The 27,026-nt window shown below is 54.1% G+C and overlaps 1 protein-coding gene across 1 annotated transcript in view; it reads left to right on the top strand.

Moving 5' to 3' along the window:
- The window catches only part of APOLTP (apolipoprotein lipid transfer particle homolog), a 140,312-nt gene that overhangs the window by 106,667 nt on the left and 6,619 nt on the right, over positions 1-27,026 (top strand). The window contains exons 50-66 of the mRNA XM_087870433.1: positions 281-421; positions 1,943-2,056; positions 2,155-2,283; positions 2,974-3,135; positions 4,784-4,948; positions 6,575-6,743; positions 7,162-7,346; positions 7,573-7,665; positions 7,843-8,047; positions 9,190-9,329; positions 9,420-9,517; positions 12,687-12,868; positions 14,253-14,458; positions 14,608-14,785; positions 15,600-15,709; positions 15,907-16,020; positions 16,160-16,301. Of these exons, the coding sequence (XP_087726559.1) occupies positions 281-421; positions 1,943-2,056; positions 2,155-2,283; positions 2,974-3,135; positions 4,784-4,948; positions 6,575-6,743; positions 7,162-7,346; positions 7,573-7,665; positions 7,843-8,047; positions 9,190-9,329; positions 9,420-9,517; positions 12,687-12,868; positions 14,253-14,458; positions 14,608-14,785; positions 15,600-15,709; positions 15,907-16,020; positions 16,160-16,301 (2,533 nt within the window). The remainder of the gene's footprint in view (positions 1-280; positions 422-1,942; positions 2,057-2,154; positions 2,284-2,973; positions 3,136-4,783; positions 4,949-6,574; positions 6,744-7,161; positions 7,347-7,572; positions 7,666-7,842; positions 8,048-9,189; positions 9,330-9,419; positions 9,518-12,686; positions 12,869-14,252; positions 14,459-14,607; positions 14,786-15,599; positions 15,710-15,906; positions 16,021-16,159; positions 16,302-27,026) is intronic.

Below are 27,026 nucleotides of genomic sequence, written 5' to 3' on the forward strand. Positions count from 1 at the left end.
GTGGAAGGCAGGGCTGGCATTCTAACCTGTGAAGGCCTCCAGCCCCTCTGTCCTCAGCCACCGTCTCTGTCATACACTGTCCGTGTCTACCCCGCTCCAAGCCTTGACTTCGTTGTCTGCAGAATGGGCCATGTCTCTCCAAGGGCCCCCCACGGTGCTGGGGCCATGTGCCCAGAGCCAGCTGCCCTCACGCCCTTGTCCTGGAAGGCTGTCTGCGCAGGGTGGGGAGGGGGCTGCCCCTTTGCACGAGGCCTCTGGCTCAGCCTGTCCCCCTCCCCAGGTGGTGGTCGCGTCAGCTCTGCAGCTGGGGAAAGGCAAGCTGGCCGCCCGCCTGGCCCTGGCTCACCCCTTCAACCTCTCCTGGTGGCACATCGAGGCCAGCGGCCTGGCTGAGGGCAAGGGTGGCCAGCGGGACGCGCAGGTGAGTGGGGAGCATCGGAGGTCCCGGTGGGGGGGCTCTTGGGGGTTAGGGAGCTGCACGACTGAGCCGCCAGCCCACGACCCGGGTACCATGTGCAGGGGAAGAAGGTTCTGCTTGTCTCCTGTTGGGAAGGACTCCTCCAGAGTCACACATTCCTGAAGCAGGGCACCCTGAAGCATCCTGCATTCGTTCATTCCTTCACCGATACCTTATTAGGCGCCTACTGCATGCCAGGCAGTGTTCAAAGCATATAGTCCTGCATCTAAAAAGCTCACAATTTAGCGGGGCAAGAGCTTACACGCACGTCCAGTTCCTCAGTTACGCACGTCTCAGTTTAGTCGGGAACCGCAGGGGGTCCGCGCAGGGCAGCTGGGCTCCTCACCTAGCTCATGGACCCTCTCTGAGCCTCAGTGTTCTCAGCTATGAAGTGGAAGACGGTAGGCCAGTGTGTGTCAACAGTAGACCATTTGTGCCAGGCCAAACAGAGACCCTAAAATTCAAGCCAGTGAATGAAGAAAAAAATGAAGAGTTGTGATAAGCCCTGTGAAGAAAGTGGAGAGGAAGCGGAGACAGAAACTAATCAGATGGGGTGGTCAGGGAGGGCCTCCTGGGGGAGGCGGCTTGTCAGCTGAGGACCTCTGGATGAGAGGGAGCTACCTCCTGATAAGCTGCAGGAATAGCATTCCAGGAGGGAAGGAACAGCAAGTGCAAAGGTCCTGGGGTAGGAACAGGCCGAGGAGCTTCAGGAAGAGCCAGAGGCAGGGAAGCTGGAACAGAGTAAGTGGTGGGGCAGGAGCCAGGGAGAGGAGGTCCGGTGAGCACCCCTGCCTTAGTCTGCTCGGGCTGCCATCACAAAACAGTACAGGTATATATGGCTAGATGACGTCTGTTGCTTAAAACAGAAACACGTATTTCTCCCACTTCTAGAGGCTAGAGGTCCGAGGTGAAGCTGCCAGCCTGGTCAGGTTCTGGCAAGCGCTGTCTTTCTGGTTTGCAGCCTTCCCCTGCGTCCTCACATGCCAGGGCAAGAACTCTCCGGGGGTCTCTTCTCACTGGAGCTGATCTCATCTTGAGGCCCACCCCATGACCTCATTGACACCTAAGCCCCTCCCATCAGCCCTGCCTCCTAGTACCATCACTCTGGGGATGAGGGCTTCAACAGAAGAACGGGGTGGGGCCCACGGTTCAGTCCAGAGCAGCCCAGAGGCCCAGAGTGAGGGGCACGGAGTTCCTTCTGGCTTTGGAAACAGCAAGGCTGGGTACTGGGGAATGAGACGTCTGCCATCTAAATACTTCCAGTCTCCCAGGCTGGGCAAGGCTCTGAGTACCTGCGGACAAAGGCAGGAGGGAGGGCAGTGTCTCCAGCTCCCCGGCTTCGTCCCCTGCCGTGGTGGGCTCCCCCTCCCACCAGCCTTTCCCACCCCTCCCACTGTCTTTGCCCCCACCCCTGGGACACACACAGATGGAGGGCACCAGCCTCTCCTCTGGCCCTCCCCTCCACCACCCTCTGTCCCCATACAGGTACAGCTGGCCTGGGACAGAGGGCAACCCGTGACCTTGCACCTCACCTGGACCAACAGGTCCTCAGAGTACGATACCATCTGGGATGGCTGCCTAGCCGCCTCCCCGGGGCAGGTAGGCACTGGCCGGACTGCCAAGCCGAGCACGGGCTCTCCCTAACTCTGGGGCCCTGTGCTGGCTCCCCCAAGTCCCATACTCCATCCTCTTGTCAGCTCCAGGAAATCTGGGGCCTGAGCACCCTCAGGGCCTGTGGGGCCTTCACACAGACCCCGGCCGTGTTCAGCGAGCAGCTCGACCTGTCGTGGGACCGACGTCGGGTGCAGCAGAACCTGACGTATGAGGTGAGGCCTAGAAAGCCGGGTCCCTGGCAGGTCACCCACAGGGTGGTCCCCACTGCTGTTGAAAGTGACTGGCTCTGAGGCCGTGGGGTCCTGGGGCAGCACTAGCGGTGCTGCAGGATTGTGAGCAACTCACTTCTCCCCTGTGAGCCTTGGTGTTCTCGTCTGTAAAATGGGCACAATACTCCTCCCCTGACTGGGGTATAGTGACAGCTCTGGGAGATGAGGGAAGCAAGGCGCCCAGCATGAGGTGAGCCCTCGGAGCAGACGAGGGAAGGGGCTGGTGACACCAGAGGGCTTTTGGGGGCGGGGGAGATCAGGTTCCTGGAGGTGTCAGGGTCGGGGTCTTCCCGGCATCACTGCCTACCCGGGGCTGCTGCTGGGGCCGAGCACTGTTCTGCAGAGCCTGGGACAGGGACCGGGCCATGGGGAAATGGGGACGGCTGGTCCTGAAAGCCAGCCTTGTTCCCTCTGGGGTCTCGCACCCTGGGTTCTGGGACCCCATAGGCTCAGGCCCCCAGTGCTCCCAGCAGACGTCTGGCCAATCAGTGGCTGCTGTGGTTGACCAGAGCTCTAATCGGGGGACTGCCAGCACCTGCTCCCCTCTCCCCAGGTCTCCCATCTGCAGCGGGCCATGGGCACTCTCCCCTCCTATGGGACGAGCCCCTGCCTCACGGTGCCCTCTTATTCCAGCGGCACTGGCCGTCCCAGCCAGACAAGATCCACACAGAGGCCTTGCTGGAGCACGTCTTCACTGGCTCCTGCACCACGCAGAGCTTCCGGGGCGAAGTGGAGACCGACTATACCCGCTGGCTGCACCACTCCCTGCACCTGGGGCTCTGCGACCTGCCCAGGGTGAGTCTGTCCTGGGGAAGGGGCCCAAGGACCCATGGAGGGAGGGTGAGGAGAGAGGACAGCATCCGCAGAGTGCAGGGGTGTGAGCGAGGGAGCTGGGTGCCCACATCACCGCTCTGCCATCTGCCGGCGGGGTGATCACAGGCAGGGCAGGTGATCCCCTCAACGTCCAGTGTTCCAGCTGAGGACCAGCAGAGGCGATAGGTTTCAGCATGTAGGGTGACTGTGAGACACAAGAGATGTGATACAGGAAGAGTGCTTTACACGTAAATGAAAGGGGCTCAGCCTCATCATTGTTGGAGGTGAAGTTTTGGGACCCCTTTCCCCCAACATTCTTCCTGGGTCTCTTAGCTGGTTGATTGGTCCTTCTTTCTACCTACCCACCCTCCCATCCATCTATCCATCTACTCCCCACCCTCCTGTCTGTCCATCTGTCCGTCCATCCATCCATCCATCCATCCATCCATCCATCCATCCATCCATCTACTGACCCACCCTCTCATCCATCCATCCTCCCACGCAGCCATCTGCCCACCCACCTACTCCCCTACCCAGCCACCTGTTCACACTCACCCACCCTCCCATCCATCCGTCTGTCCATCCATCCACCCACCTACTTACTCATCCTCCTACCCACCCACCCTCCCATCCATCCGTCTGTCCATCCATCACCCACCTACTCCCCACCCTCCTGTCCGTCCGTCCGTCCATCCATCCATCCATCCACTCACCCACCCACCCACCTACTCACCCACCCAGCCACCTACTTACCCACCCTCCCATCCATCCATTCATCCATTTTCCCATCTATCCATCCATCCCAGGGGCAGAGTTTTTCCTGTAAAGGTTCAAATAGCAAATACTTTAGCTTTGCAAGCCATAGGACCTCCGTTACAATCACTCAACTTCGCTGTCATGGAGTATATGTAAACGGACAGGTGTGGCTATCGTCCAACACATATTTACTTACAAGAACAAGCCATGAGCCAAATTTGGCCCTTGAGCCAGTTTGCCAACTCCATTCATCCATTTGTTCAGAAGGCATTTGTGGGCTTTACTTAATGCAAGGCCCTATACTAGGTGCAGGGACAAGGATGATGAAAGGGACAGACCGGTACCCCACCCCTCGGAGCTCACATTCCAGTGGGTGGAAAAGGTTAAAAAAGATGCATGATATGTACTCAGGCACGAACGAATGCCGTGAAGGAATGACGTAGGGAGAGGGGAGCGGGTTTGCAGGGGGCCTCACTGACAAGTGCAGGCCTGCAGCAGGAACTGCCAGTGCAAAGGCCCTGTGGCAGGACATGCTTCAGGTACTGGAAGAACACAGGGCAGCCTTTGGAGAGCAAGGGGGTGAGGTTAAGAAGATAACGCTGACTTGTGGGCCATGTCAAGGCAACCAGCTTTTCATCTGAGTGCAACAGGAAGGCAGAGAGTTTTGAGCAAGGGGATAATGTCTGATTTGCGTTTGTCAGGGTCAGTCTGGCTACCTAGTGGAGGAGGGACTATGGGCTGAACTGGAAGAAGTGAGACCCTATAGGCTATTGCGACAGCCCAGGTGGTCTGGACCAGGCCAGGGCATGGTGGGGAGAGGAAGCTGCTGCCCCTGTGGTTCCCTGACCGCTGACACCCCCCCCTCTCATTCCAGGCTCTCTCAGTCTCTGGGGAGCACACCCTAGGCCACAGTGGGCTCCTGCTGCGTTCCCACTGCCAGCTGGCCCTCTCCCCGGACCCAGACCGCGGCCTGCACCTCAGCCTGACCCTCCGCAACCACAGCAAGCCTCGGGTGTCAGATTTCTCAGGGGAGCTGGAGGTAGGTGGCCAGGTCAGGGCTACCTGCGCCCCAGGAGGATGCCCTTCCTCCTGCTTTGGCCTGCAAGGCCAGCACCACCTGGATGGCCCTGCCACCTAGTGGCCACTGTTGGAACTGCAGGCTGGCTCCCTGGTGGGAGGAGAGCTTCATGGGGGGTGGGACCCTCTGGCCTGGCCCCAGCCCTGAGACAGAGCAGCTCCTCCCCTGCCCCAACATCTGGCCCTTGCTATAACTCAGAGGCAGCGGCTGGACTGTCTGGGTTTAAATCCCAGCCTAGCCTCTTCCTGACGACTGGCTTCTCCTCTGTGCCGCTGCATCTTACCCTGGACAGTGGGGAGTGAGCATTGCACCTGCCCTGCCTCCCATGGGATTCATGCCGCGGAGATCAAATATGCAACTCTGTGTAGACCACTTAGAGCAGAGCCTGACACGAAGCAGCCACTCAGTATGACCTATTCTACTGCCCCCCTCCCCCAAACAACCCAGGAAGGTAGGAGGGAGCAGAGCCGTGTTCGATGCCTGCTTTGCCCCCACTGGCCAAGTGATCTTGGGAAGTGACCTCGCTGAGCCCTGCCTCCTCATCTGTAAGTGGGGAGCGGACATACTTGGCAGGGCAGCTGGTAGGGTTCCAGGCACCCCCTCCCTCCGCCCGCTTAGCACAGGCACACAGTAGGTGCCCCATCTCTATTACCATCTGCTCACCTCTGCGTCTCCCTGGCCGAGTGCACCTGACTGTGTGACTTTCCTTCTTCTGACCTCAGTTGTCTCCTCTGTCCAACGGGAACAAATGCCACCTCCTTTGCAGCGTGGTTTGCACAGTGCCCGCACACAGTAGGCGCTCATGAGGTGGGTGTTTCCTTCCAGCATCCATAGCTGGATGGGGATGGCTCTTCTGCCTCCGGGGCTCACTCGGCCTCTGTTCCCCTGCACAGTTGCACGGCCATTTCAAAAGAGATTTGCTTTCCGAGGTTGTCCAGGGCTGACTGCTTGGGTTCCCCGCCTGCGCGCCAGGCCCCCAGCTGCTCCTGCATCTGTAATCCCAGTGCCCCAAGAACCGCCGGCCTGGGAGTGAGCCACCTGCCCCATGTGGGGGTCCATGCGGTGAAGAGAGGCTTTCCCAGCCTTGTTTGGTCCTCGTGACAACGCACGAGCCCCTGTGGAGAGGAGGGGAAAGATTCAGGCAGTCAGGCATGCGCTCACCCCCATGCACAGACGCATCGTGCTACCCACATGGCTCATTGTGCTGAGATATTTGCCAGGGTCCTCCTGAAATTGCAGAACACACAGCAGGTACAAACACCTGGGCACCAGGAACGGCAAAAATGCCAAGGCCCAGGGCCACCGGGATTGGTTAAGGCAGCGGTTCCAGGGCAAGGCCTGGTGTTGGCAATGTTTAAGCCACGTGGATGGCGGGTGCCCCTGTTTACTAGGCCTGCAGATGTGGACTTAATAGGTACTTTCTGCAGTTGGCAGGAATAGTGAACGTTGTGGGGATGGACATGGGGGTCCCAGTGAGTGCCCTGGGCGATGTTGGGGGGGTGGGTGCTCCCTTTTCTCTCCCTGGGCCTGGGGCTAGCAGGAGCAGGGGCCCAGGCCCTACTCTGCCCTCTGCCCTCCTGTTTGCAGATCCTCAGCTCCAGGGCTCAGCAGCTCGGCCTGCGGGGCCGGGTCTCCACCTCGGCTTCTCAGTGCGGCGTCCAGCTAGAGGGAATTGTGGACAATGGGGAGGAGAAAGTGAGGCTGTCAGTGTCCCGGGCCCAGAGCTGCCTCCAGGCCTCTGTGGCCCACGAGGAAGGTGAGTAGAGACGGCGAGGTCGCTCAGATGGCTGGGGTGGGGCCCATGTGGGCCCCAGCGAGGACAGAGATTGGGGTGTTGAGAGTTCAGGAGTCAAGGAACCCCATTAGGACTTTGTGGTGCCCCCAGCTCGGAGGCAACAGTGAGCCCCCTGCGGCCACCTGTAGGGACTGTGATGTCAGGAGAGGCCGGGAGAAGGTCCAGATGGGCAGACCAGAGGTGGGTGGGGGCTGGGGGACGAGAAGGAGCCCAAGCCTCAGGGGGCCCGGGAAGCTGATTTGGGTGGTGCGCTTCTAGGCCTGAGAACGCTAGGGCCTGGGGGTGACGGGAAGCTCTTCATGGAGAGGAGGTGGCGTGGACAGCCAGGTGGCAGCCAGGAGAGTCCCGGGGGCAACAGCAGGACCCTTCCTGACCCCAGGGAGCCGAGAGGAGAGCGTGGAGCTGCGGGCATGTGCCCAGGGGCAGACAGCTGAGGTGGAGGCCCTGCTCCAGGACAGCGGGCAGTCCGTGCAGCCCCTGGGACGCCTGACCCTGCAGGCTGCCAACCAGAGTCTCCGCCTGGCGGTGCACGGCTGCCCAGGAACCCTGCTGGGCCACGTGGAGGTGAGCTGGCCTGGGGGTGGGGGACACTGTTTTCCCTGGGGCAGAGGCCACGGTGCCAGGGGCTGCGAGCCCTTTGGGTCCAACAGGGCCCAGCAAACCAGAGGCAGCCCTGTCGCATGCAAACACATCCCGCGGCCCTATGGCCGGCACCGAGAAGCTCCTGTCCACCCCAGTCCCGTGACACACCCCCCCGGAGCCCCCAGCCTGTCTGTCTGTGTGCCCGCAGTCCAGGATCGCAGCCATTGGGGCCCAGGTGAGAGCCCGGTTGGAGAAGAAGGTCCGAGGCTTGGATGCCTACGTGGAAAGGTTCCGGCGCCTGGTGGGTAGACTTAAGTGGGGGGTCGGGGACACACTTGGAGAAGGGGAGGTGCTGTATGGAGATGTGCCCCCCCATCCCCGTCCCGGCCTACCCCTCTACTTACCAGGCGTGAGGATCTTCTGGAATGCTGCGTGCCCCAGACCCTCGCACTGATTCTGCCTCGATTTCCCTGCCCAGGTGCGGCCAGCGGGCACCCTGGACAGCGTGGTGGGCCCCCTCCTGAAGTTGTCCCATGCGGGACTGGGGGCCGTAGTGGAGAGCGGCCAGACAGTGGCCGCGCTGTGGGGCCAGAGCCAGGCCAGGCAGGTGCTGACCCACCACTTGCCGCTCTACCTGGAGAGGCTGCAGGCGGGGCTGGAGCAGCTGCAGAATGAGCTGGAACGTGAGTGCGAGAGCGAGGGCCCAACCCCAGAGACTCCCCAGCCTGCGTGGCCTCATGGGCCTGCAGCCTTCACGTTCTCTCGGCTGCCTCCGTCCTGGGAGGTCTCCAAGCTAACGTCCCTCATGCCCACTGCCTTCGTTCTTTGGGGACTCCTGCTCTATTTTCTTTCCAGTCCCCACCTGGTTTCTTTTGGGCAGAGAGCTTTATTTCTGAGGCCCAGTGCTGGAAGTTTCCAGAGCCCGTTTCTGGTTTGTGATCAGCACTAGCGAGGCTGTGTGATTGACGCTTCTGTCCTGGCTGCTAGGTCACCGTTGCCCGAGCGTCCCCCGTCCCCCGAGTGGTGCTGGGAACCTCTGGCCTCTCCACGGGAGCACCAGGGCTGACAGCTGGCCCTCCTCTCCCACCCCGCTTATGTCTCTGTGTCCGAATCCCCACTTCCGGGGGCTCACTAGGGCTCAGTTCTTGGAATATTCTCCTGCTCACAGCTAGGATTTGTTACAGCAAAAGCACACAGAGCAAGGTCAGCAAACGGAAGAGGTGTGGGGGCCAAGGCCTGAGCGAGGGAGGGAAACCAGGCATAAGCTTCCAGAACCTTCTCCCAGGGAGGTCACCCAGGACGCCCTCAATTCCCCCAGCATCTCATGGTGATGACACATGTCCAACACTGGTCAGTCAGGGAAGTTCATTAGAGACCCTGCACCCAGGGTTTTCTTAGGGGGCTGGTCACGTTAGGAAGCCTCCCCCAGCGCACCCCACCATTCTGGACTCACAGGAGGAAAGGGGGTGTCGGGCACAAACTACTTGTCCGTACTAACAGTTTGGGCAGACCCAGGCCCTCTTCTCGGTTCTGGGAGCGGTGGCAGCCCTCCTCCAATCCGGACTCCCACATGCCAGCCCAGGGTTGACCCTGTGAACAGGCCTTGCAGAGGGGAAGTCTCAGGCCTGTCAGGCAGGCTCTTTCCTGCCGTCCCTCGTGCTGCCACCTTATTCCCTGGAACAGGCCCTTTTTCCTGGAAGCCTGGGTCGTGAAGGGGGCTGGTCTCCCTGCCGGGTCTGGGATGCAGGCAGTGGCACCTTGCCTGTGGTCAGGACTCCGGTGGGGGGTGGGGGAGCTCACAGTGGGTGGCGGCCACCTGTTGCAGGGCCCCTGGCCACGCTGAAGGACGCCTACCTGGAGGTGACCCCCAAGCCCCTAGATGAGGTGTGGCGGGAGCGGGCGGAGTCGGCTGTGCGGCTGTGGCGGGCCCTGGGCCCCAGGCCCATCGGGGCAGCCCTGGAGCTGGTGAGGTGGGGCGAGGGGGTGGGACACGGGACTGCCAGGTGGGGCGAACCCTGATGGCTCTTCTCACCCACCTCCCCTACCCCCTTGCAGGCCGCCCACCAGATGCTGTCTTGGGCCGAAGCCACTCTGTCCCAGGCCCTGCGGAGGCTCTGCAAGCCCTTGCTGGCCCTGTACAGCTTCTCAGCCAGGTAACTCGGGGCTTGTCCTTCCCCGCCTCCCTGCCCCAGGCCGGGCCCTGGGCTACAGCACCCTCGGTCTCGTGTATTCCTTAGGATAACCCTGCCAGGGAGGCATTTTCAGTCCTCATCTGCGAAGATGAGGCTTAGTCTTCGTTCCACGGGTATTTGACACACACGTTCTCCGTGTGGGAGCTGTTTTAGGTTCTTTCGATACAACAGCGAACGAGACCAATCCCCGTCCTCACGAAGTCCATTGTTCACGGCGGGAGGCGGTCACTAGAGAATAGCTAGGTTATCTACACCTGGGCTTGGCCAGCCTTTCCTCCAGTGGGCCTCAGGGCCAAGTTTTCAGGCTTTGTAGCCCACACGGTCTCTGTCATCTTCGCTCTGTTTCTTAATAATGCTTTAAAAACAGAAAAGCTCCTCTTAGCTTGCAGGCTACTCAGAAATAGGACACAGGCTGGATCTGGCCCATGAGCCAGTTTCCCAGCCTCTGCTTTGGTGTATCAGGTGGTAAATGCTAGAGAAAAACAGGCAGGACAAGTGGGGTGGGGGGCACATTTGCAATGGTGCAGCCATGGTCTGCTTCTGTGAGGAGGTGGCATTTGAACAAGGGCTGAAAGGAGCTGGGGGAGGAAGCCGTGTGGACACCAGGGAAGAGTTCCAGGCAGAGGGCACAGCCAATGCAAAGGCCCAGGGGTAGGAGTGTGCCGGGCCTGTTGGAGGAGTATCCAGGAAGCCAGCGGGGCTGGAGCCGAGGGTGCGTGAGCCTGAGGGGTGAGGGGGACCCGGGTGGCCTGGGGCCTTTGTGAGGACGATGACTTCTAGTCTGAGATGGGAACCCACAGAAGGTTTCGAGCTGAGAAAGACATGGTCTATATCCCATTTAAAAAGGCCCTGGTGTTGAGACGGCGGCTGGGGACGGGGTTGTGGTGGGCATAGGCGTGCGGAGCCCAGGAAGGAGTGGTCCGTGTTGCAGCTGTCCAGGCGAGGCGGGAGGGTGGCTCTGCTGCGAGCTGGGAGCCGTGGGGGGTGGCGAGGTGTTTAGATGCTGGACGTGTTGTGAGGTCAGGCCTGGAGATTGGGGGTCGGATGAGGTGGTGCACCGAGGGTTCTGGCCTTGCAGGGGGCAGGAGGGACGGTCCCCGTGGAGCAAGGAGGGATGGCTGGGGGCACGCAGACTGGCTTTATTAGTTTCTCTTGCGGCTGTAGCCACTTTACCCACATGGCGAGTGGCTTCAAACAACACAGATCTATTCTTGGGCCGTGCTGGAGCTGCCAAGTCTGAAATCCGTTTCAGTGGGCTGCAGTCAAGGTGTCGGCAGGGCTGGCTCTCGGGGAGGCTCGAGGGGAGAACCCACCCCCTTTACCTTTTCCAGGAGCTGGGGCCACTGGCGCTCCTTGGCTCTGAGACCTTCCTCCACCTCCAAAGCTGGCAGCCACAGCATCCCCTCCTTTCCAGCGTCTGTCCTTCGGTGTTGTCTCTCTGACCCTCCTCCTGCCCTTTTTCTGGTTCATGAGCTCACGTGGATTCCATCTCAGCATCCTTCCCTTAAATGCACCTGCCAAGTGCCTTCGGCCACTAAGTTACCGCAGTCCTGGGGCCCAGGCACTTGGGTGTTTTGGGGCCTTTATTCAGTCTGTGTGGCAGGAGTGGGGACAGGGTGCCGTCTGGATGCGTCGAGCTTGAGCAGCCATGAGGACACCTGGTGGAAGAGAGCCAGTAGGCAGCTGCTCTTCTGAGACCTGGGCCGTCTCACAGTCTGGGAGTTGTCAGAGAGGGGGCGGCCCGGAAGGGGCGGCAGAGCCAGTCTCAGCAACAGGCCTGGGGTGTGGGGAGCGTGTGCCCCTTTCCCTCCCAGGCAGGGGCCCCGTCAGCAGCGGGGGGCTCAGAATGGCAGTGGCCACAGCCAGCAGCCTCACAGCTCATGGGGACCCGGGGAATGCTTGGCCTTGAATCCCGCTCTGACTTGGTCAACCCTGGATCAGTGCTCAGGACCTCGGGTGACGCTCCTGTTCCTGTGGTCGGCGCTCATGCCACTGGGGCTCTCGGTGCTGTCACAACGTGGGCGGGTGGAGCGAAGCTGCCAAGCGGGCAGGGTGTCAGCTGGCGTGAAGAGGAATGTACCAGTCAAGGCTGTCTGCGAATGGAGGGACTGTTTGGTGCGGTAGGGGCTCCTCCTGGGGAGGTCCTGGCAGGGGTCCCCACTGGATGCTTGTGCTGAGGAAGGGATGCAGTGGGCAGGGAGGCTTTGGAGACCACTTCTGGCCCCCCGCTGCAGGTCCCCCTAGTCTCCTGGGAGGAGGTAAATGTCCTCCCATCCTGCCGTCTGCACCCCCAGTTGAGGGCGTGAATTATTCCTCGTCCACCTCCAACCCCAGTGTGTCCTGAGATCTCTCTGCTCCTTCAGACCCCACAAGGTCAATCTGACCCCCATTTTCCACCCTGAGAAAGTTTCAGGGTCCTCCCTTGATGGTGGAATGCCCAAGGTCCCCTTCGGCTCCGACTTCCCCTTGCTGCCCTCGTCCACCCCCCGTCGAAGAGCCTCAGAGGTGGGCCCACCCCACCATCGGGGTTCTCACAGAGGTGCCCCAGCCGCCCCACGGCCCTGGGGGTAGCACAGACATCTGAGTCCTTGCAAGGAGGCACTGTGCCTGCCCCAAGCCTGACCCTCGTCCAGCTCCCGTCGAAGAGCCTCAGAGGTGGGCCCACCCCACCATCGGGTTTCTCACAGAGGTGCCCCAGCCGCCCACGGCCCTGGGGGTAGCACAGACATCTGAGTCCTTGCAAGGAGGCACTGTGCCTGCCCCAAGCCTGACCCTCGTCCAGCTCCCGTCGAAGAGCCTCAGAGGTGGGCCCACCCCACCATCGGGGTTCTCACAGAGGTGCCCCGGCTGCCCCACGGCCCTGGGGGGAGCTCAGACATCTGAGTCCTTGCAAGGAGGCACTGTGCCTGCCCCAAGCCTGACCCTCGTCCAGCTCCCGTCGAAGAGCCTCAGAGGTGGGCCCACCCCACCATCGGGGTTCTCACAGCCGCCCACGGCCCTGGGGGGAGCACAGAAATCTGAGTCCTTGCAAGGAGGCACTGTGCCTGCCCCAAGCCTGACCCTCGTCCAGCTCCCGCTATTTCAGAGGCAGGTCAGGCTGGGGTCTCCAGCTCCTCTGTGCTCCCTCCAGGAACCGTTCGGTGCTGGTGACTCTGCCGCTGCTGCCCGCGGGGGACGAGCCCCTGGCTGTGGCCCGGCTGACTGGCTACGTGGTGGAGAAGCTGCTGCGGCCGCTGCGCGAGCTGTCCACGACCAATGTGCTGGCCGAGTACTACCGGCTCCAGCGCCGCCTGCTGGGGAGCCCCCGCGAATGTGAGTCTCGAGGTCCCCTCCTCCCTTCTGCCCTGGGGGACGTGGCGGCAGGACCTGGCAGGGGCAGACAAGAGGGGGCCTGGTCCTGGGTGGCCCCCCGAGCCCGAGCCCAGGACCGCTGGGCCCAGAGGTTACCAGAGTGCCCAAGGTGCTACTGGACGAGGACTGGGCTGCAGACCTGGGCTTTTGTCCAGAAGAAGAAAGCCTGAGCCTGGGGCCCACCCCAGAAGTGGGCCAAGTGGCTTAGGGCTCGAGGCCAGCTCCCTCCCCCTTGACGGTGCTGGAGACGCAAAAGGCCGACCTCCAGCTGGAGCCGGAAGGCAGCTGATTGAGTCCAGACTCTTGGTCGGGCAGGGCCTGCGGCCAGGGGCTGGGCCGGGACTGGATGTGGCTCCAGGGGCTTGGGGCCCCTGGGGAGTTTGCCTCCAGCTCGTGCCCGAGCATGGCCCGGGCAAGTCTTCCTACCTCTCTGGGACTTGGTTTCCCCTCCTCTGGGTCACAGGCACATGGGGTTGGTGAGCCGAATTCCTTGGTGCTGGGATGGGTCTCCCGCCCAGGGGCAGGCGTGGCACTCAGGGCCTGGTCGGACTGGTGTGTATCCGTGCGGTTCTTATCGTCCACATGGGACTGCTGAGGCTCGGGCAAGCGGTCGCCCTCCTCGAGTCGGGAGCACTTTCTCTGTTAGCACGGTGAGGTCGGAGCAGCCGGTCTTGGCGTTCCATACGTGTGTGGCCATGGTCAGGGTATGTGTCCACTAGGGCTCCCCCCGGCCCCTCCAGACGCTGCCCCAAGTCGCTGCTCAGCAGCAGAACGGGCCGGGATAGTCATGCGGTCCCCTTCTCGGACCGTCTTCTGACCCCCTTGAAGAGGGCAGAGCCAGGCCCCCGTGGTACCTTCCTTGCATCGGATGGAGCCTTTGGCCATGGTTCTGTGCGTTTTGTTATAGTGATTATTTTTCAGTCACTTCATTGACACATAATTCACACAGCACACCATTTATTCCAAGCATATAATTCGGCGGCTTCGAGCGTACTCACAGAGGCACACGCCCCCCCCCCCCCCCCAGCGTGTTTTCATTGCCTCGCCACAGCCTCTGGCCCTTAGTCGCCACCCTTGGCTCCACGGATTTGCTGCCCCAGGGCGCTTTGTATCAGCCTTTTGTTTCTTTTCATTGTCGACCTGGCTGGAGATGGCTCACTTTAGGGTGCTGAGCTGCGGCTGGGGGGAGAAGAGCTGGGGATAGACCCCCCCCCCGGGGGGGGCCGCCCAAAAGGACACTGGCCAGAGAGGCTCTGGCCACCCTGGAGTCCCCGTGGGCTCAGGGCTCCCAGGGCAGCAGGCATAGCTGGCCCAACTTAGCTGCCCTGGGATTTCTTCCTCCCAGACCATGCTGTGGTGGCCGGGGCCAGGTACGTGGTGACCTTCGATGGCCAGGTGTGGAGCCTTGGTGTCCACTGCAGCAGTCTGCTGCTGGCCAAGGACTTTGCCCATGACACGTTCTCGCTGACACTGAACCAAGCCCCCTCGGGGCCACCATCTCTGTCCATGGAGCTGAACGGCACTACCCTGGTCCTCTACCCGAGCCTGAAGGTGAGCATGTGAGAGTGGGGGGGCGGGGCAGGTGGCTCAGGCAGATGACACGTTCCTGCCTCGTGTCACATCCACATACACCCCCCCCCCCCGCCTCAGTGCCCCACGTTGCCTGCCATCTGCCCACTCAGCCCATGTCTGGCCCCCAGACCTACAGGCTGTATGACTCCCCCCTGCCTACGGAGACCTGTCCACACATTGATCTGCCTCCTGCCACGACGAGGAGGGACGTCCCCAGGATTGAGCTGACCAGTGAGGATGGCGTCTCAGTCACCTGTGATGTGCGAGCTGGCCTCTGCAGCCTCACGCTAGGCCTCTGGCTCCACGGTGGGTCTGGGCCCCAGCTGACAGCCTCCACACCAGTGGTGTTGGCCTTGCTGAGACCCCAGTTAGCTTCCAGGGCTGAGGCTGGCAGAGCTCCGGCCAGGGGAACTCTCCAGGTCCTCGAGAGGCTGGGGGCAGGATGCCCAGGGACTCCGTCAGGCTGCTGCTGCTCCTTGTGGCTTCCAACCTGAGCCATCATCAGAACAACAGTCCGAGGGGCTCAGAATAGGAAGGAGGTCCAAGGCCCTCTCTCCCTGCTGGATCCTGCAGCCCTGGGACCGTCCCTACTGCAGACAGATACTGCTCAGCTCTCTGCCCGCTGGCCTTGTCTGTGCTGCTGTCACACCATGATCCCCCCTCCTCTCCTTCCCCTTGTTGGCTGTAGTATGGATGACCTCCCTGAGGTTAACGTACCGGCCCCCCTTCCTACAGCCAGGATTTAAGCCCAGGGCTCTCTGACCCCATATTCTGCCCCCTTTCTGGGACATTCACTCCGGGTTGAGGGTGGCCCCAGAAGAGTTCTCTCATCAGCTCAGGCCACTCGGGATGAGGAGGGTCCAGAGAAGGGCACCAATACTTTCCTCCCTCCTCTCCCTCTTCTAAAGGGTTAGAGCCCAGGGGGCGGTGTGGGCGTCAGGCGCGGAGGGTTCGGGCACCCCTGGAACCTGGGTCAAGATAGGCTCTCACAGGGCCCCCTTTCCCCACAGGGGTGCCTGCTGGCCTTCTCGGCACCAATGACAATGAGGCAGCCACTGAGCTGATGCTGCCGGATGGCACAGTAGCCCACAGCCTATCACAGGGCCCCCTTTCCCCACAGGGGTGTCTGCTGGCCTTCTCGGCACCAATGACAATGAGGCAGCCACTGAGCTGATGCTGCCGGATGGCACAGTAGCCCACAGCCTAGAGGAGCTCGCCCTCGCCTGGCAGGTAAGCCGGGGTGCCAGCCCCTCCTCCCTCAGGCTCATGCATCCCGGGGGGCTGCGTGGCTAGAGATTGCCCCGGAGCAGACAACTTCTCAGGCCAAGGGGGTGGCCGTCCCCTCCGGAGGCTGAGGCCCCTGGTCTAGGTGCCCAAGAAGAAAGAGGCCCAGGTGGGAGGCCTGAGTCTGGCCTTTGTCTCACCAGGTGGGTGGCAACTGCACGGCCATGGAGAAAACTCAGGAGTGCCCAGGCCGGAGCCCCACCTGCTGGGCCTTCTTCCAGGACCCCCGTTCCTGCCTGGGGAGCTGCTTCAGGGTGGTGAGTAGGAGGCCAGGTCTAGACGGCAGCAGAAGCCATGCAGCAGGTAGACCAGGGGACCCCAAGTAGCCCCGGTCTTGCCTGTGCTACTCCCAGGGTGCAGCAGGCCAGGACCATGACGGGGGGTGCTGGATTGCAGGTGGATCCCACGCCATTCCTCCACCTCTGCATCCAGGACTCCTGTGGCCCCCACGAGCTGCACCCGGCCTGCACCCTGGCAGCCACCTACATCCACCTGTGTGCACGGGGCTTTGTGCCCCTGGACCCTCCTCCACAGTGCGGTAAGCCGCCCCAGCCAGGCAGCCCTCCCGGAGGGAAAACTAGGTCCTTTCTCCTAGTTCATTGTATGACTACCGAGGGCCTGTCCGCCTGGCAGGAGCTAAGAGTCAAAATGTTGTGCAAAGGGTACTAAAGAAAAAGAGGCCCAAAGACTCCCCTGCCCAGGCCCAGGCCAGCGAGCCCTGGGGCCTCCGACACCGGAGACGACAATGCAGACAACTACGAACTCACCTCCCGAAAACGTATACCTACCGATTTGCTCCTCAGGGGTTTGAATGTACACTGTCTCCGGTCTCTGGAAAGCCCTGGGTCAATGTGCACAATTCCGAATCCCACAGCTGAGGCCGCGCTGCCCAGGGGTGGAGGTCAGCAACAGCATCGAACAGCAGGAGTAGGACTCCTGTTAAAGGAAACATTATTCAGGACGCTTGGAAAAGAACAGTCAGGCAGGCTGTATTCAGGGGAACTATCACAGTGGCGCAGGGACCACTGCCGTGGGGTTCGGCCATAGGGGAGAGAGATCAGGCTCGACTGTGAATACAACAGGGCAAAGTGGGGCCTGAGAGCCAAGGAGCAGGGTGGGGGCCCCTGGATGGTGAAGTTCTAGCTAAACCAGGACTCTTGCTGGAGGCAGTCCAGACTGACCAGAGGAACCCTGTCGGATGGCGAGGTGACCCATTGTTCTGGCTAACCTTAGAATTCTTGCTAGACCTGGCCAGGGGAGTGACAGAACCCCCAAACGGGCTCTGAGATTTCCACAGAGCACGAGTAGAGTCCGGTCAAACACTCTTTCCCACCCCATAAGACCTTCAGATAACTACTATATTCACTGAAATTTAAAACTTAACACCTCATGCTCTCTAAAAATAAAATATTTTTAAAAAGATTTGACAGAAGAAAAAGTTAATGAACTGGAAAATATAAAAGAGTCTCACAGAATGAGAAACTAAAGAGGTTCGAGAGCTGGAACTCCTCAGATTCCGGAAGCAGAAGGTATCCCAGATACTGTCAATAAACCCCTATTGAGACACAGCAGATGGAAAAGAGGTGATCTTTCAAGGAACAAGCAGACAACCAATCTCCCCCCAGGAAGGACGGAAGACAGTGGAACACATACCTTTAAGGCATTAAGAGAACAACTGCCACGTTAGATTTTAGACCCAGCTCAACCAGGATTTAACAAATTTTTAGCACTGCACCATCTGAAAATGTCTTTCCCACTGATGGACACTCAAGGAACAGAGCCACACACAGTAGTTCCCTTGCCGTCCGTGGCTGTTTTGGTGATGCCACGACTGCAAAGTCTGTAGTGTTTATTCGATTCATTACAGAAAGTGTTGGCTGATCCTCCGTGTGAACCAGGGAAAGGAGGAAAGAGAAATTAATGAACAAGAAGTCAAAACTCCAGATCCAGCAGAGATTTTGCAAAGTCGTTCAACAACTTCACTGATAAATTTCAAGATGTAGGTTAAATATGACCTGGCCAGATTGATTTGAGAAAGAATGTTTGTTTAAAGAATCTCCAGGCTAGAATGTGCCTCTAAAAGACCTCAGGTGAAGCTGAGTGAAGTGAGCAGGACACCCCAAAATAGATTTCATCAGGATTAAAATATTTTTGATCTGTGGGAAGACAAATACCAACCACATATCTGACAAAGGACTCCTATTTAGAATATATGAACTCAAATTTCACAGTCAAAAAAATCTAAATGGAAAATGGACAAAACACATGGAGACATTTCACCTAAGAGGACATACAGGGGGGACACAAAAAAATGTTCAACGGTACTAGCCCGTAGAGAAATGAGAACACTATATACCTATTAGGACAGTTTCCAAAACAAACAAACAAACAAACCGGTGACACCAAATACTGGCACAAATGTGGAGAAGCTAGTTCTTGCGTGTGTTGCTGGTGGGAAAATGTAAAACGGTACAGTTACTGGAAAAAAGCCACGCATACACTTCCCATTTGATCCAGCAATTGAATTCCTAGACGTTGATCCCAGAGAAGAAACACACTTCACGCAAAAGCCGGTACGCGATTCTTCCTAGCACTATTATTTGTAATAGCCTAGAACCTGAACCAGAAGAGCCTACCTTGGTGCGTGGTCACACAGATTGTGGTATGTCCCTCCACCCCGCGGTCCTATGCAGCGATAAAAACGGATATACTATTGATACAGGCAACAACGTGGATGAGTTTCAAAAGCATTGTGCTGGGGGGGGTAGCCAAACTCAGAAGGCCACATACTATAAGATTTTATTTATGTAACATTCTCAGTATGACCACTTATAAAGATGGAGAATAAATCAGCGGCTGCCGGGGTCAGGGGGGAATGTGTGGGTGCGGCTACTGCCCTCGGGTAGCACAGGGGAGACGTCGGTGGTGGTAGAAACAATCTGGATGGAGGATGGTACTAACAAGAATCTACACCTGGGATGAAATGTCAGGACTACATACACAAGTTCTGCCAACGTCAATTACTAGATTTTGATATTGTACTAAAAATTACGGAAGATGTGACCACTAGGAGCTATGGAATGAAAGATACACAGGACTTCCCTGTACTTATGATCTTTCAACCTTCTGCAAATCTGTAATTATTTCAGAACAAGAAGTGTTAAATGTTACACACCAGGCCCAGATTGTGTTACAGCCAAGTTATAATAATTTACCGTAACTGTTCCAGAATAGAAAAATGAAACCTTTCTCATTTTAATGAAGTATTAGGATATGAACATCCCACAAGAACACCACGGGATGAGAAAGCAGCCTAACTGCACACTTGAAAACAGATGTTACTAACGTATTAATGAGCAACATTCAACCATCTCTGGAACCCAGGGGATGTACTGAAGTATGAGAGATCATTCAGGACCCTTCTGTTGGGAGAGCTAATAATGCACTGGAAACATCTGGATCCAAATCCAGAGAAGGACAAGTGACATTGGCAAGATGGCAGGCCTAGAAGCCCAGACCCTCACTCCTCCATGGAAACACCAAGTGTATAATAAAATCGACCAAAGTACTCTGTGAGAAGTCTAAAAGCAGCAGCAGCAACGAATGAGTGCCCAACCAAGAAACAGCTGAACTCAAGACAGCAGGGAATCCTGTGGTGTTTTTGCCGGCCCTGGTAGAGGAAGCATGGTTTCAAGGAAGCCGACCAATTCCTGAGTCCTTCCTCGGGATGGAACCTGGCTTACAATGCTCGGACTCACCTTGGGGCTGCCGGAGGGACAGGGCTCTGTCTCTCCTGGCTCAGGGTGCTGATGAGAACGGTGGCATAGTCTGGATATCAGGCTGGAAGTTGCTGAAAGCAGTTACGGGGACCCATGCAAGACAGGGCTGCAGGGAGTCTACGGACCAGCAGGGGGGAGGGGCGAGATTATGCGCAGAGGAATGCCATACTGTTTCTAAGCCCCTAAGAAGCAGGGGTGAGGCTCCTAGGGAAACGAAGATATAGAAAAGCAGCTGCGCATACCGGGGATGTGGAATTAAAGCACACGCACGGGCCCAGGGAAGACACAACCGTCCAAAAACGTTTGGGAGAACCCCGAACCTTTACATCAGGCTGGTCCGTGAGGCTCTTCCCCCATGCGGCGACACAAACACGGGGAGAGGTGGGGGTCTTTTCAAATGCCCAGGTTCAACAGAAGATGACAAGACATAGAAACAGGGAAGGAGGGCCCAGTCAAAGCAGTACAGTAAACCTCCAGAAACCAACTCTCAAGACACGTAAGTCGGAGAGGCCTAACACGGCAGAGACTTTAAAACGACTGTTGTAAATACGCTGCATCAGCTGAAGGAGAAGGGGGGCAGACGACCACGTGGAATGGGGAAAACAGCGTATGAGCCGCACGAGAACAGCAACAAAGAGAGAGAAACGGTCGTAAGCACGTTCTGGAGGTGACCAATCCAGTAACTGACTTTATGCTGACTGCAGGAGGCTCACTTTAGATCTGAGGACACACACAGGTTGAAAGCCGAAGGGTGGAAAAAGACCTTCGATACAAACAGTAACCAAAAGAGAGCAGGGGTGGCCATGCCGTTATCAGACAAATCGAATTTAAGAAAAAAACTGTTACAAGGGACAGGAAAGGACATTATGTAATGATAAAAGGCTCAATTCACCAAGATCTACCAATTGTAAGTATATGTGCACCAGACATCAGAGCCTCGAAATATCTGAGGCACGCCTGGGGGTCTCAGCTGGTTAAGCATCTGCCTTTGGCTCGAGTCATGATCTCAGGGTCCTGGGACTGAGCCCCATGTCGGGCTCCCCACTCAGCGGGGGGCTCCTTCTCCCTCTGCCCCTCCCCCAACTTGTGTTCTTTCTCTCTCAAATAAATCTTAAGAAAACAAAAGTTCTGAGACCTTCAACCCTCCCAATCTACCCACCCACTTTCAACCATGGATAGAACCACCAGAAAGAAGATCACTAAAGGAACAGAGAATTTGAACAACACTGCAGATCAACTGGTCCTAACAGACATACACACAACACTCCACCCAACATCAGCAGGATCCATGTTTTTCTCAAGTGCACATAGAACATTCTCCAGGATAAAGCGTATACTACATCACAAAATAAGATTTTATTCATTTGGCAGAGGGAGAAGCAGGCTCCTGGCTGATCAGGGAGCCCAATGTCGGGCCCAATCCCAGGACCCTGGGATCATGACCTAAGCTTCAGGCAGACGCTTAACCAACTGAGCCACCCAGCTGCTCCCACAAAGTAAATCTTAATAAATTTTTGAAAACTGAGATCACACAAACTATCTTTTCCAATCACAATGCAAAGAAAATCCTAGAAACTTGCAACTAGAAATAGCAGGTGGAAAATTGGAAAATCAAGAATTGTGAAAAATTAAACAACATACTCTTGACCAATGGGTCAAAGAAATCACAAGGTCAATGAGCAAATATCTTGAAATCATGATGAAATTAACAAAAATACAACATGCAAAAACCATGGTATTTAGAGAAAGCAGTGCCAGGAAGGAAATTTACGTTCTTTTCCTGTAAATACTTACATGAAAAAAGATCTCAGATCAATAATCTAACTTTACACCTTAACAAATTAAAAAACAAAAAAGTGAACCCAAAACTAGAAGGAAGTTACAAAGATTCAAGCAGAGATAAATGAAATAGTGAATAAAGAGAAAAATCAACAGTGTTTTAAAGATCAATAAAACTGACAAAACTTAGATTGGCTAATTAAAAAAAAAAAAAAAGGATTCACCTAAAATCAGAAATGAAATAGAGGGGAGGGAAGTTAAGATGGCGGAGGAGTAGGGGACCCCTTTTTCAGCCGGTCCCCTGAGTCGAGCTGGATAGGTACCAGACCAGCCTGAACATCCACGGAATCAGCCTGAGACACAGGAAGATACATCTGGATCTCTACAAATGAACATCTCCAGTGATGAGTATTGAGGTACGAAGTGGGGAGCCGTGAAAATGCGCACAGATATCGTCATAGTGCAATTCACAAATATTAGATCCAAGGATACAGGATTGAAAGCGGCCAGGGCAAAGAAATTTCTCACATACCAAGGCAAAGGTATCAGAATTACGTCAGACCTATCCACACAGACCTGGAATGAGAGAAAGGGTTGGGGGGGGGCATTTTTAAAGCTCTTTCAGAGAAAAACATGCAGCCAAGGATCCTTTATCCAGCAAGGCTGTCATTCAGAATGGATGGAGAAATAAAGACCTTCCAGAATCAGTCATTGACCAATTTCGTAACCACGAAACCAGCCCCACAGGAGATATTAAGGGGGGTTCTATAAAGGTAAAAAGGCCCCAAGAGTGATACAGAACAGAAAGTCACAATCGATAGAAACAAAGACTGTACTGGCAACATGGCATCATTAAAATCATACCTCTCAATATTCAGTCTCAATGTAAATGGCCTAAATGCTCCCATAATGCCACAGGGCTGCAGATTGGATAAAAAGACATGATCCATCCATTTGCTGTCTACAAGAGACTCATTCTGAACCTAAAGATACATTCAGACGGAAAGTAAAGAGATGGAATACCATCTTTCACGCAAATGGACCTCAAAAGAAAGCTGGGGTAGCAATTCTCATATCAGACAGACTGGATTTTAAACTAAAGACTATAGTTAGAGACACAGAACGGCACTATATCATTCTTAAAGGATGTATCCAACAAGTGGATATGACAATTATAAATATCTATGCCCCCAACAGGGGAGCAGCAAAATACACAAGCCAACTCTTAACCAGAATAAAGAGACATATAGATAAAAATACGTTAATAGTAGGGGACCTCAACACTCCACTATCAGCAATAGACAGATCACCTAAGCAAGAAATCAGCAAAGAAACAAGAGCTTTGAATGCCATACTTGATGAGTTGGACCTCATAGATATATATAGAACACTATACCCCAGACCCAAAGAATACTCATTCTATTCTAATGCCCATGGAACATTCTCAAGAATAGACCATGTTCTGGGACACAAAACAGGTCTCAACCGATACCAAAAGATTGAAATTATCCCCTGCATATTCTCAGACCACAACGCTTTGAAACTGGAACTCAACCACAAGGAAAAATTTGGAAGAAACTCAAACACTTGGAGACTAAGAACCATCCTGCTCAGGAATGATTCAATAAACCAGGAAATCAAAAATCAATTTAAACAATTTATGGAGACCAATGAGAATGAAAACACAATGGTCCAAAACCTATGGGATACTGCAAAGGCAGTCCTAAGGGGGAAATACATAGCTATCCAAGCCTCACTCAAAAGAACAGAAAAATCTAAAATGCAGTTTTTATATTCTCACCTCAAGAAGCTGGAACAGCAACAGAGGGACAGGCCTAATTCACGCACGAGGAAGCAGTTGACCAAGATTAGAGGAGAAATCAATGAATTAGAAACCAGGAGTACAGTAGAGCAGATCAACAGAACTAGAAGCTGGTTCTTTGAGAGAATCAATAAAATTGACAGACCACTGGCAAGACTTATCCAAAAGAATAGAGAAAGGACCCAAATTAATAAAACTATGAATGAAAAAGGAGAGGTCACAACCAACACCAATGAAATTGGAAGGATTATTAGAAACTTTTATTAGGGGCGCCTGGGTGGCACAGCGGTTAAGCGCCTGCCTTCGGCTCAGGGCGTGATCCCGGCGTTACGGGATCGAGCCCCACATCAGGCTCCTCTGCTATGAGCCTGCTTCTTCCTCTCCCACTCCCCCTGCTTGTGTTCCCTCTCTCGCTGGCTGTCTCTATCTCTGTCAAATAAATAAATAAAATCTTTAAAAAAAAAAAAAAAGAAACTTTTATTAACAGCTTTATGCCAATAAATTAAGCAATCTGGAAGAGATGGAGGCCTTTCTGGAAACCTATAAACTACCAAGACTGAAACAGGAAGAAATTGATTTTTTAAACAGGCCAATTAATTATGAAGAGATTGAATCAGTGATAAACAACCTTCCAAATAACAAAACTCCAGGCCCAGATGGTTTTCCTGGGGAATTCTACTAAACATTCAAAGAATAAATAATACCTATTCTCCTAAAGCTATTTCAAAAAATAGAAACAGAAGGAAAGCTACCAAACTCATTCTATGAGGCCAATATTACCTTGATCCCCAAACCAGGCAAAGACCCCATCAAAAAGGAGAATTACAGACCGATTTCCCTAATGAATATGGATGCCAAAATCCTCAACAAGATCCTGGCTAATAGAATCCAACAGTACATTAAAAGGATTATCCATCATGACCAAGTGGGATTCCTCCCTGGGATGCAAGGGTGGTTCAACATTCACAAACCTATCGGGGTCTTAGATTTTATCCAGAAAGAAAAATTCAAAAATCATATGATTCTCTCAATAGATGCAGAAAAAGCGTTTGACAAAATACTGCATCCTTTCCTGATTAAAACCCTTCAGAGTGTAGGGATAGAGGGTACATTCCTCAATCTCATAAAAACCATCTATGAAAAGCCTACAGCAAATATCATTCTCAATGGGGAAAAGCTAGAAGCCTTTCCCTTAAGATCAGGAACACGACAAGGATGCCCACTCTCGCCATTATTATTCAACATAGTACTAGACGTCCTTGCAACAGCAATCAGACAACAAAAAGGGATCAAAGGTAACCAAATCGGCAAAAAAGAAGTCAAAATGTCTCTCTTCGCAGATGACACGATACTCTATATGGAAAACCCAAAAGAATCCACTCCCAAACTATTAGAAGTTATAGAGCAATTCAGTAATGTGGCAGGATACAAAATCAATGCTCAGAAATCAGCTGCATTTCTATACATGAACAATGAGACTGAAGAAAGAGAAATTAGGGAATCCATCCCATTTACAATAGCACCAAAAACCATACATTACCTTGGAATTAACTTAACCAGAGACAGAAAGGACCTATATTCTAGAAACTATAAATCACTCTTGAAAGACATTGAGGAAGACATAAAAAGATGGAAAGATATTCCATGCTCATGGATCGGAAGAATTAACATAGTTAAAATGTCCATGCTACCCAGAGCAATCTACACTTTCAATGCTATCCCGATCAAAATACCGAGGACATTTTTCAAGAACTGGAACAAACAGTCCTTAAATTTGTATGGAACCAGAAAAGGGCCCGAATTGCCAAGGAACTGTTGAAAAGGAAAAACAAAGCTGGGGGCATCACAATGCCGGATTTCGAGCTGTACTACAAAGCTGTGATCACAAAGACAGCATGGTACTGGCACAAAAACAGACACATAGACCAATGGAACAGAATAGAGAACCCAGAAATGGACCCTCGGCTCTTTGGGCAACTAATCTTTGATAAAGCAGGAAAAAACATCCGGTGGGAAAAAGACAGTCTCTTCAATAAATGGTGCTGGGAAAATTGGACAGCTACATGCAAAAGAATGAAACTTGACCACTCTCTCACACCATACACAAAGATAAACTCCAAATGGACGAAAGACCTCGATGTGAGACAGGAATCCATCAAAATCCTAGAGGAGAACATAGGCTGCAACCTCTACGACATCGGCCAAAGCAAACTTTTTCATGACACATCTCCAAAGGCAAGAGAAACAAAAGATAAAATGAACTTGTGGGACTTCATCAAGATAAAAAGCTTCTGCACAGCCAAGGAAACAGTCAAAAAAACTAAGAGGCAGCCCGGGGAATGGGAGAATATATTTGCAAATGATACTACAGATAAAAGACTGGTATCCAAGATCTACAAAGAACTTCTCAAACTCAATACGCGAGAAACAAATAAATCATAAAATGGGCAGAAGATATGAAGAGACACTTTTCCAATGATGACATACAAATGGCTAACAGACACATGAAAAAATGTTCAAAATCATTAGCCATCAGGGAAATTCAAATCAAAACCACACTGAGATACCACCTTATGCCAGTTAGAATGGCAAAAATAGACAAGGCAAGAAACAGCAATTGCTGGAGAGGATGTGGAGAAAGGGGATCCCTCCTACATTGTTGGTGGGAATGCAAGTTGGTACAGCCAGTCCCTTAAAAAGTTAAAAATTGAGCTACCCTATGACCAAGCCATTGCACTACTGGGTATTTACCCCAAAGATACAGACGTAGTGAAGAGAAGGGCCATATGCACCCCAATGTTCACAGCAGCTCTGTCCACAATAGCTAAATCGTGGAAGGAGCCGAGATGCCCTTCAACACATGACTGGATTAAGAAGTTGTGGTCCATATATACAATGGAATATCACTCAGCTATCAGAAAGAACGAGTTCTCAACATTTGCTGCAACATGGACGGCACTGGAGGAGATAATGCTAAGTGAAATAAGTCAAGCAGAGAAAGACAATTATCATATGATTTCTCTCATCTATGGAACGTAAGAACTAGGAAGATCGGTAGGGGAAGAAAGGGATAAAGAAAGGGGGCTAATCAGAAGGGGGAATGAAGCATGAGAGACTATGGACTCTGAGAAACAAACTGAGGGCCTCAGAGGGGAGGGGGGTGGAGGATTGGGATAGGCTGATGATGGGTAGTAAGGAGGGCACGTATTGCATGGTGCACTGGGTGTTATACGCAACTAATGAATCATCGAACTTTACATCAGAAACCAGGGATGTACTGTACGGTGACTAACATAATATAATTTTAAAAATTAAATAAATAAATAAATAAATAAATAAATAAATAAATAAATAATAAAATCTGTAAAAAAATGAAATAGAGGACATTGCAGCATATTTTTATAAAAACAGAAAGGATTTTAGGAGTACTATGAACAACTGTATGACAAATTGGACAACCTAAGTGAAATGGATAGATTCCTAGAAACCTGTAACTTGCCAGGACTGAATCATGGACTAGAAATCTGAACAGCCCCGTAACTAGCAAACAGATTGAAACAGTAACTAAAAACCTCCTCACAAAGGAGAAAACAAAAAACAAAAAAACAGCCCAGAACCAGATGGCTTCACTAGTGGGTTCTACCAAGCATTTTAATAATGAAAAGCAATCCTCCTCAAACTCTTACAAAAAATTGAAGATGGAACATGTCCAAATTCACTCTATGAGGCCGGCATTCCCTCTATACCAAAGCCAGAGAAAGACACTTCAAGAAACAGAAACTACAGACCTATATCCCTGGTGACTACGGATGCAAAATCCTCAAGAAACAAAGAAGGAAACAGAGAGAGAGGGAGGGAAAGAAAGAAAAAGAAAAGAAAGGAA

This window comes from Ursus americanus, chromosome 2 (assembly GCF_024610735.1).
Source record: "Ursus americanus isolate L20-20 chromosome 2, mUrsAme1.1.p, whole genome shotgun sequence".
Taxonomy (NCBI): Eukaryota; Metazoa; Chordata; class Mammalia; order Carnivora; family Ursidae; genus Ursus; species Ursus americanus.